The 12,558-nt window shown below is 47.8% G+C and overlaps 1 protein-coding gene across 3 annotated transcripts in view; it reads left to right on the top strand.

Moving 5' to 3' along the window:
• Positions 1–12,558, top strand: part of LOC147122584 (pro-neuregulin-1, membrane-bound isoform-like) — a 214,824-nt gene that overhangs the window by 153,816 nt on the left and 48,450 nt on the right. For all 3 annotated transcript variants that reach the window (XM_086007251.1, XM_086007241.1, XM_086007260.1), the window contains one exon: positions 9,377–9,497. In XM_086007251.1, the coding sequence (XP_085863377.1) occupies positions 9,377–9,497 (121 nt within the window). The remainder of the gene's footprint in view (positions 1–9,376; positions 9,498–12,558) is intronic.

Genomic DNA, 12,558 nt, shown 5'->3' on the forward strand with positions numbered 1-12,558 from the left:
TCACCGTGTTAATAATTGCCTTCTCGATTATGATACCTCCTCACGATCCACTGCAAGCATGAGCTCATTATTTGCATGCAGCGTGATTAGGGTTGCGATGCAGAATGTGAAGCAAGTGTGAAAATAGAGCTCTCCCCGCTAATCCATGTTTTTGTTCGTTTAATTTCTGAGCAAGTAATCTGGTCATTATGTAACATGCATACTGAGCACAGCGGGCACTGTGTGCTGCAGGTGGAAGGGGTGTTAATGGAACTGTTACAGGCACGCAGAATCACACCATTTTTGTTCTTGATCTCAATTTACTCAGAATTGAGACCCTCCACAATATTACTTCACCCCGTAACTATATATGGTCTATACAGGAGTCTAGCTGCAGGGGCTAAATTAGTTTGGTCTAGAATGAAGGTTGGAATAATAGAAGATAATGTAACCAGAAAGGTTACCGTCTCCTTTCACCCCCCACACCACCTCCTCCCGCCCCTCCCCCCCACTCCACCTAGCTTCTTTTCAACAAACAGAAATGTGCTGATCTGTTTAAGGATCGATGATGAATAGTCTAGTCTTACACAGGATGCTGTTAAGTTGACCTAGCCTCTGGACCAGGTCCCACTGTTTAAATAGCGCACGCGAGGAGAAGCTAAGTTGCCCTCATCCGTGATGGCACGAGGATTCCAGATAAGTGCGCTGCGAGAGCGAGAATTCAAAAGCGCTAGTGTCGGAGTCACGGCTGACGCGGGGTTAAAAGTGCCCGTGCACAAGTTGCCCGCCGCAGTATGCGTGCAAGAGTGGGGTGGCTTTGGGGGGGGAAACCAGGCGGCTCGGAACTGATTACATTTGTCTTTCTCTCTACTTGTACAATATGTAGCAATTAGTATGAGTAATCACACTTGGCATTCTTTCATGTGAGTTGAAGGGCTTGTCAGCTTGGTTTGATGGCTGTATCGATTCATTGTGATAACATTTTGTGTGAGCTGATTTTCATTCTTGAAATCCGTGTTCCTCCTGGGAGCAATGGCAGGACGAATGTTTTGATGGAGCTGATGCGCTTCGGGACCCGAGATTCATTCGAAGGCAAAGGCATTATTTTTGTCTTTGAGCAATGCTCCCCCCGTGCCTCTCCAGAGTCACTGCAGGCTCATGCCTTGCCTGTCGACCAGCGCCAATGTAAATCAGATTCTTGACGGTGCAATGACGTGGGCAAAGAAGTATATTTAAACCCCCCCCCGCAAAAAAAAGGGCAGGAGTTCCGAGATTGTTTCGGGGCCCACAGGAGCAGCTGCTAGTTTGAGCCGATTGCAGTAAGGTTTGGGCAAGGTCTCGCATTCTCGGGACAAGACACCTTCATGTCTCAAGGCTTATAAAAATGCGTTTCTTCCCAGGTAAGGGGGTGGGGGGGAGGACACCTTGTGTCAACTAAAAAGAAGTTACAAGTTTAATAGCTCTGAAATTTCAACGTCTTTCTCGCTGTGGATGAGTTGTGATTTTGTTGGGGCACCCTAATGCTGGCCTGGTGCCGATGCTGCACGAGAAATGAGCCACCGATTCACTCTGACTAGTCCAGGGTCTCGGGGCTTTTTATTTTCAGATTTTTGGAGGGAGTATTTTATTTGTGGAGCTCTCCCAAGTATTGCCTGGTCATGTACGCATGCACGTGTGTAAGTATTTAACTCACACATAGTACTGTAATGACAGTGAGTCAGTTGCACTCTTCAGAGTACTCTTGGAGTGAATCATTTGGCTTTAGTACAATGCTGATTGTCTGACATCTCTCGAAACAAGGCAGTGCACTTTGCTAAGTTTATTTCTTTCCCTTGCTGACCTGATCTCCAATAAGTGCCTTTTTATAACCGCAATTTCCAGTCCGTCCACAGCCTCAACCATCTAAACCACTTGGTGCGGGAGAGTGTTCTTTTAAGTTCTTACTGCAATGGGTGAAGGTTGCTGAGCTATTTTTCTGTTCCGTCGTTATTCCTTTCCTCATTGATTACACGCATGGTGCCTAGAACACTTCCACCGTGTATTCAGTTTAACAATTCTAAGAGCACCAAGGCCCCGGTTAGATTTGCATTGGCCTGTAGCCACTCTGTCCAGACCTGTGGCGTTTTCATGCGCTGGCAGTGTGAGGGTTAAGATCCTGGTCGCGAGGCTGGCAGTTGGCCAGAAAATAAGCTGTCTTGCAAAGAGATTTACGAACACAAGCTGAGGAGCTAATTTTACACTTCAAACTAGATTTCATTATTTTATTTATTATTCAGAGCGCTTTGAAGGCTTTCTGCAATGCAGCAGCGGTTGCTTTATGTCGCGGCTTTTAATTTCTTCAAATGAAGGTTTCCAAGGGTGGAATCACAATGGCTGAAGTCGCTATTAGCCGTGAAAGTGAAAATGATAAAAGTGGTCTTTTGTCAGAGCACTGTACTGATGTGTTTTGGAGCCTCAGCATGTTCCTTTAAAAATGCATGAAGGACTATTCCTTCCAATCCTTTGTACACCAGTGAATTCATTACAATTATAAACCAAAATTGTTAACTTACAGTTTTGTCTTTGATTCGAGCAATGATCTGTCTAATACCAGCAACACCAGTCGTTACAATTACTGTGCTTTGATTGGGGGTTGTTATGGAGCAGGTTACCGTGGTCTGACTGCAGCTCATCCGCAGTGTTACCAAATTTTGTCCGAAAACGCTCCTGTGAAGCGCCTTGGGACATTAAAGGCGCTATATAAATGCAAGTTGTTGTTGTTGTCATGGTCAGCTGTTTCTGAACTGTAGCCAACTTCCTGGTTCCAGAAATCAAATATTCACACCCTGCCCCCTCTCCCACCCAGACAGTCGCACCCTGCCCCCTTTCCCACCCAGTCGCACCCTGCCCCCTCTCCCACCCAGACAGTCGCACCCTGCCCCCTCTCCCACCCAGACAGTCGCACCCTGCCCCCTCTCCCACCCAGTCGCACCCTGCCCCCTCTCCCACCCAGACAGTCGCACCCTGCCCCCTCTCCCACCCAGACAGTCGCACCCTGCCCCCTCTCCCACCCAGACAGTCGCACCCTGCCCCCTCTCCCACCCAGACAGTCGCACCCTGCCCCCTCTCCCACCCAGACAGTCGCACCCTGCCCCCTCTCCCACCCAGACAGTCGCACCCTGCCCCCTCTCCCACCCAGACAGTCACACCCTGCCCCCTCTCCCACCCAGACAGTCACACCCTGCCCCCTCTCCCACCCAGACAGTCGCACCCTGCCCCCTCTCCCACCCAGACAGTCGCACCCTGCCCCCTTTCCCACCCAGTCGCACCCTGCCCCCTCTCCCACCCAGACAGTCGCACCCTGCCCCCTCTCCCACCCAGACAGTCGCACCCTGCCCCCTCTCCCACCCAGACAGTCGCACCCTGCCCCCTCTCCCACCCAGACAGTCGCACCCTGCCCCCTCTCCCACCCAGACAGTCGCACCCTGCCCCCTCTCCCACCCAGACAGTCGCACCCTGCCCCCTCTCCCACCCAGACAGTCGCACCCTGCCCCCTCTCCCACCCAGACAGTCGCACCCTGCCCCCTCTCCCACCCAGACAGTCGCACCCTGCCCCCTCTCCCACCCAGACAGTCGCACCCTGCCCCCTCTCCCACCCAGACAGTCGCACCCTGCCCCCTCTCCCACCCAGACAGTCGCACCCTGCCCCCTCTCCCACCCAGACAGTCGCACCCTGCCCCCTTTCCCACCCAGTCGCACCCTGCCCCCTCTCCCACCCAGACAGTCGCACCCTGCCCCCTCTCCCACCCAGACAGTCGCACCCTGCCCCCTCTCCCACCCAGACAGTCGCACCCTGCCCCCTCTCCCACCCAGACAGTCGCACCCTGCCCCCTCTCCCACCTAGACAGTCGCACCCTGCCCCCTCTCCCACCCAGACACTCACACTTTTCCATTTTTCATTTTCACATGATGGAAAGTGAATGACTTTTCACAATTTATCCTTTTTTGGGGGCTCCTCTTCGCCCAAGAGTTTGAAAATCAATATTTGTACAGATTTGTAAAAAGATGGGGGGAAAAAAAGTAAGGATTTCAAATCACAACCGAAAGCTCCCTTTTATTATTTCATTTTGTTTTGGTATTGATTTTCAGAGTACTGTAATAATGAAAGAACCAAAAAAGAGTGCGAACCTAAGTCATAAACCTCCTGTTGGTTTACTCGGGACTTTGCTACGTGCTATTGCTCCTGTACAACACTGCAGTCTACACACTGATGTGCAGTAATGTCACCTGACTGTACAGTGCACCTTTTTACAGTCTGCGGTCTGGAATCCCTATTTTCAAGCCTTCAATGGGCTCCTCTTTCTCTTCTCTCAATGCTGGCTGTTCAAATGGAATGCTTTTATTTTCAGCGCGTCAGAGTCAATCCTTTGTGGAGGGTTGAGCTGAGGTTTGTCAACATTCGTACTCAGTCCTGATGCCTTTATACATTAACCTGTTCTTGCATGAGACGGGATGAATATGTGTGTGTGTGCGCGTGCTATATATGGGGGGTGAGTGGGGGAAGACGAGAGCTCGAAGCCATGTTTGAACCCCTCCAATCAGGTTTCTGCCACAGTACCGAAACGGCTCTCATCAAAGTCACAAATGACACCCTTTGTGACTGTGACAAAGGTAAACTATCCCTTCTCATCCTTCTTTACTTGTCTGCAGCCTTTGACACAGTTGCCCACTCCATCCTTCTCCAACGCCTCTCCATCGTCATCCAGCTGGGTGGGACTGCACTCACCTGGTTCCATTCTTATCTATCTAATCGTAGCCAGAGAATCACCTGCAATGGCTTCTCTTCCCACTCCTGCATTGTTACCTCTGGTGTCCCCCAAGGATCTATGCTTGGCCCCTTCCTATTTCTCATCTACATGCTGCCCCTTGGCGACATCATCCGAAAACACAGCATCAGTTTCCACATGTATGCTGACAACACCCAACTCTACCTTACCACCACTTCTCTCAACCCCTCCACGGTCTCTAAATTGTCAGACTGCTTGTTTGACATTCAGTTCTGGATAAGTAGAAATTTTCTCCAATTAAATATTGGGAAGACCGAAGCCATTGTTTTCAGTCCCCGCCACAAACTCCATTCCCTAGCCACTGACTCCATCCCTCTCCCTAACATCTGTCTGAGGCTGAACCACACTGTTCGCAACCTCTATGTCATATTTGACCCTGAAATGAGCTTCCGACCACATATCCGCGGCATAACTAAGACCGCCTATTTCCACCTCCGTAACATCACCCGTCTCCACCCTTGCCTCAGCTCATCCGCTGCTGAAACCCTCATCCATGCCCTTGTTACCTCTAGACTTGACTATTCCAATGCACTCCTGGCTGGCCTCCCACATTCTACCCTACGTAAACTTGAGGTCATCCAAAACTCTGCTGCCCGTGTCCTAACTCGCACCAAGTCCCGTTCACCCATTACCCCTGTGCTCACTGACCTACATTGGCAACACCTCGATTTCAAAATTCTCATCCTTGTTTTCAAATTCCTCCATGGCCTCTCCCCTCCCTATCTCTGTAATCTCCTCCAGCCCCGCAACCCCCCGGGATATCTACGCTCCTCTAATTCTGCCCTCTTGAGCATCCCTGATTATAATCACTCCACCATTGGTGGCCGTGCCTTCAGCTGCCTAGGCCCTAAGCTCTGGAATTCCCTCCCTAAACCTCTCTACCTCTCTTTCCTCCTTTAAGACGCTCCTTAAAACCTACTTCTTTGACCAAACTTTTGGTCACCTGCCCTAATTTCTCCTTAGGTGGCTCGGTGTCAAAAAAATTTCTTTTATAATAATCCTGTGAAGCGCCTTGGGACGTTTTACTATGTTCAAGGCGCTATATAAATACAAGTTGTTGTTGTTGAGAGGTTGTGAAAGGCAATTATATTGCCTTAATATAACTTCTTGTGCTTCATATCCCTCAGCCCACCACAGACTGTCAATGCTTGGTTTGTTTTTCTTTTGCTGCTATGAGCTTGAAGTCCACTTATCGAGACTACAGTGGCTGACGGGAGTATTCCAGAGCTCACAGCAAATGCTTAAAACAGAGGCGCCGGGTTCAATTAGAAAACATAGAAACATAGAAGATAGGAGCAGGAGTAGGCCATTCGGCCCTTCGAGCCTGCTCCGCCATTCAACGAGATCATGGCTGATCATCCAAACCCTAGCACCCAGTCCCTACACCGACAGCCATCCCACCCAAGCCCTATCCCTGTAACCCCGCGTATTTAATCCCCCCTAACACTAAGGGCCAATTTTTTATCATGGCCAATCAACCTAACCCGCACATCTTTGGACTGTGGGAGGAAACCGGAGCACCCGGAGAAAACCCACGCAAACACGGGGAGAATGTGCCGGATTTGAACCCGGGTCCCTGGCGCTGTGAGGCAACAGTGCTAACCACTATGCCACCGTGCTGGATGGAGTTTCTAGCACGGAGGCGCGGGGACTTCAGAACATGGAAAGGAGACAGTGGGGCGAGGGACAGGCTTTAGCTTTTAAGCTGATTTAAAATTGCCAATCGATTTTCTGGGACCAGCTGATACAAAGGTATCTCGAAGTCATACGACGGAGGTAATTTATTTTGTTTTAAGTTCCCAGCAGAGGAAATCTCTCTGTGCTCAGTACGGGACAATGATAAGAACATAAGAAATAGGAGCAGGAGTCGGCCATTTGGCCCCTCGAGCCTGCTCCGCCATTTAATAAGATCATGGCTGATCTTTACCTCAACTCCACTTTCCTGCACTATCTCCATATCCCTTGATTCCCTTAATATCTAAAAATCTATCGATCTCAGTCTTAAATATACTGAACGACTGAGCCTCCACAGCCCTCTGGGGTACAGAATTCCAAAGATTCACACCATCATCCCTTTTGTTGTTTAATCTCTCCTGCCTTCCACCTTATCACAGACCTTCCCTTTTGTTCTTTCCTCCCTTCCCCCTTTTCTGCCTCTGTATTTGCTTAAAGCCTGTTACATCTCCAACTTCTTCCAGTCATCGACCTGAAACGTTAACTGTTTCTCTCTCCACAGATGCTGCTTGACCAGAGTATTTCCAGTATTTTCTGTTTTTATTATGTAACAATCACAGTTGTGTCAACAGTTTAGCAAACAATCATCCTGCAGAAATTTCTATACAGGAAACTTTGTGTTATCCGGAGGCTAAATGTCCGGCAAGCTTGAGCCACCGGCAAAAATCAGGAGCCGTTTTGTTCGGTTTTTTTTCTTCTCGTGGCTTTTTTTCCCAACAGTCAGGCTCTGCAAAGTCTCTCTGAAACTGTTGCTAAGCGACAGAGACGCTTCCAAGGTACGGCCGACTGGTTAGAAGCTGTTGCTAAGCAACAGTGTTTGTTGCCAGATACGGAGCTGAAAAGCTCTGTATGCTTCAACATTAGCGCTGGTGTGTCCGGCAGTTTTGAGGGAACGGCAACAGCTCGGTCCCGTCGGTGCCGGATATCACAAAGTTTCCTGTCGTTTGTAATGTGGACAAATAGGCATGTACATTTTTGAAAAAAATATTGTTACTACCTGTAAGTTGTCACGGTGGCACATAACAAGTTAATAGGCAGTAGGGAAGATTTATGTAAGTAGTTGACAGCACTTACTTTTTTAAATAAAATTGCGGTCAAGTCATTCTATGCACACAACCTAAATGAACTGCCTCCTTTTTAAAAAAAAACTCCCCGCAAATGCTGGCAATCTGAAATTAAAAAAGCAGAAATTTGTGCTGGGAATTCCCATCAGGTCAGCCAACAGCAGATGGGAACGACAAGAGTCACACGTAAAACTGAGGTCTGATAATGATCGGCCTCTGGTACATTGCCGACATCTCTTTTTATTTTGACTAACCAGTCCCACACCAGGAGAGGTTGTCCCAGCAGGGCTAAAATCAAAAGACACGTATTCGGTGATGCGAACTATCTCTGGTAACAGTAAATTACCAGCGTTCTCGTGGTAATGGAACATAAAACTGGCTGTTGCATTTTAAAAGCAAAATGCGTTGACCACAAAAACCAAAGAAGGAATTGTGTCGCCATTCGTATCAAAATGTTCACCAGTGTTCAGAATTCCAATGGGATTCCATAAGATTGTTATGTTCTTTACATGTGATTGCTGATGATACCCTGTAGGACTATTTTAACCCGATTGCTTCGCCGATCAGTTGTCCCGTTCTATCGCTGCTTTTGGTGGTCTAATAGTTTCGAATCCGTGCAGCCGAGTGTAAATTTTATGAACCACGGCTCCGGGTGCGGAACCGCCTGGGGTGGGAGTGGATATCGGGAATTCAGGCGCAGAAGTCAGTGCATCCGATTGGGGAAAAGTCTTAAAAAGACGTTAATTTTAGTGGATGGAGAATCATGTGGCCTGGGCACAAAATGTTCCCCGATGTTGCACCAATGTGACGACATGTTTGGTGTCAGTGTGGTATGGTTATTTGGGCCGTACCAGTGCACAGCACGATTGGTAGCACATCTGGACAAGGTAGCTCTGTGGCACTGAGCATCAGGCCAGTAGCAACGCAGAGGGCACAAGTTCTCATTTTAAAGTCTGAGTTCAGGCAGCCCACTGCATTGGATGGTGGCAAAGAGCTGACCATCCCACCTGTCCCTTTCTAACACGAGATGTCACCACAAGTCAAAGGCATACGAATAGTGCGTAAAAAAAAATCTGCTTTTCCTGACACGAATGAACCAAGCAAAGAAAGAACGTGCTCCTTTTAACGTAGTAAAACATCCCAAGGCTCTTCACAGAGGCGCAATCAGACAAATACTGACACCGAGCCAAAGAAGGAGATATTCGGACGGGTGACTAAAAAGCCTGGCCAAAGAGGTAGGTTTTAAGGAGGGTCTAAAAGGAGGAGAGAGATGTGGAGGAGCGGAAAGTTTTAGGGAGTTAATTCCAGAGCTTAGGTCCTAAATGGCTGAAGGCACGGCTGCCAATGGTGGGGCAAATGGAGTTGAGGCTGGTAAGAGGCCAGAGTTGGAGGACCACAGAGTTCTCAGAGTTCTGACAAAGGGTCATCGACCTGAAACGTTAACTCTTGTTTCTATCTGCACAGACGCTACCTGACCTGAGTATTTCCAGCATTTTCTGTTTTTTTTCTCAGCGAGCTGTAGGGCAGCAGAAGGTTACAGAGATAGGGAAGAGCGAGGCCACAGAGGGAGTTGTACACGAGGATGAGAAAGTTAAATAATGGATACATCTCATTCTCCCAATGGTACCTTAACAGTTACAGCTACAAAATAAACAGTTCAGTACTAATACACTGGACTACAAATGAAGCCATTGGATGTCATGCCTTGTTCACGTGCTGTAGTTAAAATAGTACTAATCATCTCTTTAATGTTGCTGTTCTTCCCATCTGCAGCTACCACTTCACCTACGCCTTGGTCAGGCCACGCAAGGCCATGCAACGAGAGCGATCGGCACTATTGTGTGAATGGAGGACAGTGTTTCGTTATCAATGGTATTAATAAACTCTCCTGTCAGTAAGTGAATCCAACCTTTCCTTCACACTCTTGTTTCTGCATGTCAGCTTGATTGTCGCCATGGGGAGCTTGATGGCTTCATGTTTTATTACCAGCGATGCTGGCCGGTTGTTAATGATCGCGGTTGAACTGCAGTTTTAGAGTATTACTGGAACCCGGCTCTTGTACCCTGACCATGTGAGTGTTAGGAACATTGGAATTGCTCGACCAAGGTCTATCTAGTTTGCCTTCCAGCTTCCCGGCAGTCACATGTCACAACAATAATGGAGTTGTTGACCGCTCAAGGCAATCAATCTCTATCAGACATGGGGCAAGGAAAGCCCCCAGTGGAGGAGAGCTTTGGGAACCATAGGTCCAAAGTCACCTGTTCCTCCCAAGCATGTTACACTTACACACATCATGTCTCAAATTACTCATACTTACTGGAACCCGGCCCTTATACACGACCAGATTGACGTCACAGCTTCAAGTTTAACATAAAGTTTGAAGGGTTTTTGGAGGTTGTTCTACAAAACCACCATCCTCTCTTTAAACAAAAATACACAATTACCTCAGCATCCAATCTCGACTTGAATCATATAACATTACATTATTTCTATAGCTTTTATTGCAGTACTTACAAAATATTCCTTTTTCTTTTAACATCACATTGTAACACTAAAGCCTGTGAATAGGTTTTAATTTGGTAAAATTCATCCATACTTATAAATCCTTTCAAATCAAAAATGGTTTCAGCTGCTAGCAAGTTCATACTGTTTTAAAAATAAAGCCGATAGCGATGGTAGAGATTGGTTGAGGATTGAAGTGACCGTTCTACCAATTGTCAAATCAAAACCAAAACTGGTCCTTTTGTATTAAGGCTCTAATTAGCTGATTTGTTGGCCAAAAGATGCATAGCCCAGACATGTGCATTGTGTCCTTTGAACTCCTTCTGATTGTCCTGTTCCGTACATTCAAAACAAGTACTTGAAAAGCATTAGAGCCTTCTCTACTAAAGTACAATGTAAGGGATTGTACCTTCCGCAGGGCACTTTGTGGAAACCTGTTTGACTAAAATACTAACTGATGGAATAGAAATTCATTATTTTTGGTTTTAAGGGCGCCTTTGAGCCTTGCTTTATTAAGTGCTTCTCTGTCCCACTCAGAACACCCGTCAGTGTTTGCTCAACAGATCATCTGCTGCCTGCTGTAAATGGTGTCAATGTGAAAGGCTCCCTCCACACTCAACACACACACACACTCTCTTGCGTGCACACTCTCATATGCACACATATGCACGCATGTGTGCAAACTCACACTCACACTCACACACACACACACTGACCCACATATATACACACACTCATATATACACATGCATACTCTTGCTGTAAAGCGCTCTGAGGCGTCTAGTGGTCGTGAAAGGCGGTATATAAATACAAGTCTTTCTTCTTTCTTTCTCTCTCTTAATCTCACTCCTCACTCACTCACACGCACTCACATACATACACATACACGTGCATTCGCTCTCTCTCTCTCTGCCTCTCACATTCACTCACACATTCACTTTCCTACACACACATATGCATTCTCTCCCTCTCTACCTCTCACACTCACTTTCACACACTCACTCTCACACACTCAAACACACACACTCAAACACACACATGCACATTCTCTCTCCCTCTCTCTGCCTCTCACAGACTCACTCTAACACACTCACTCTCACACATACACACATGCACATTCTCTCTCCCTCTCTCTGCCTCTCACACACTCACTCTAACACACTCACTCTCACACATACACACATGCACATTCTCTCTCCCTCTCTCTGCCTCTCACACACTCGCTCTCGCACACTCACTTTCACACACTCATTCTCACACACTCAATCTCACCCACACTCAAACACACACATGCACATTCTCTCTCCCTCTCTGTCTCTCACAGACTCATTCTCACACACTCACTCTCACACACTCACCCTCACACACTCACACTCACACACAATCACACACATACACACACATGCGCATTCCCTCTCCCTCTCTGCCTCTCACACACTCACTCTCTCACCCACACACGCATTGAGTTTAATGGAAGGTAAAACTGGCGGTCGATCAGATCACATCTGTTTCCCACTGGGTAGATTATGTTAAAATTATCCTCACACTCTCACGTGTGCGCACGCGCACACACGCTTTTAATCAGTCTGTCACAAGATTAGGACCAAAGCCTGCCTTTAAAACTAGACTTTGTGCTGTGAAATCTGGTGTGGTTATGAATTAAATCTAACATTGCTCACCCCCCACACCCGCCGAAGCCAGGTCAGTCGAAAGAGCAGGGAGATCTGCAGTGCCACCCCTGCAAATGGCAGGTTGTTCTGTACACGGGGCACACAGAAGGTGAAAACGGGCGATAGTGAAGCGGCAGCCCCTTATACACCCTGCAATGGAAAAGAAAATGGGGTGGAGTGTAATATGGGCTTCCGATTCACTGCCATCCATTTTGCAATGTCGTCAAAGACCAATTTCAACGCTACAGTGCTTAAAGTTACCCTGATCTATGTAGCCGGCATCTATCACATGCGAATCTCCTGGGAGCTGTAAGCCATTTCCACCAGAAGCATGCCCCATTTACATGGCTGCTCCAAGCAGACCAGCAGTTCCTAGACAGGGTCCTCCATCGCCAGTGTGGCTCACCCGCTTTCACACGTCTGTCTGTGCTATGGTCAGCATAACCCAGCCAGTTTACAACATATGGTACCTGTGCTGGTACTGGAACAGGCGTCTACACATTAGTCATACGATACCGGGCCTAAATCAACCACAACCCTGAAAATAAATCGACTCCTAACGGCCAATCATAGCCGAGGTTGCAATGCGATGAGATTGGTAGGGCTCCATTACCCTGGCCATCCATTTGTGTAGAGGCAGGACGACAGGCTGCTGTCAGACTAGTGTCTGTGCTCCTCTTGCTACCCATGAGAATGGCAGATCGCTCGCAGTATAAAACGCAGCGAGCTTGGCTTCATTCATAGCGGGAGATTTGCCTGGATTTGTGCCTGTGCTCACCGGGT

This window comes from Somniosus microcephalus, chromosome 2 (assembly GCF_052327205.1).
Source record: "Somniosus microcephalus isolate GS21.2 chromosome 2, FLI_Smic_1.0, whole genome shotgun sequence".
NCBI lineage: Eukaryota > Metazoa > Chordata > Chondrichthyes > Squaliformes > Somniosidae > Somniosus > Somniosus microcephalus.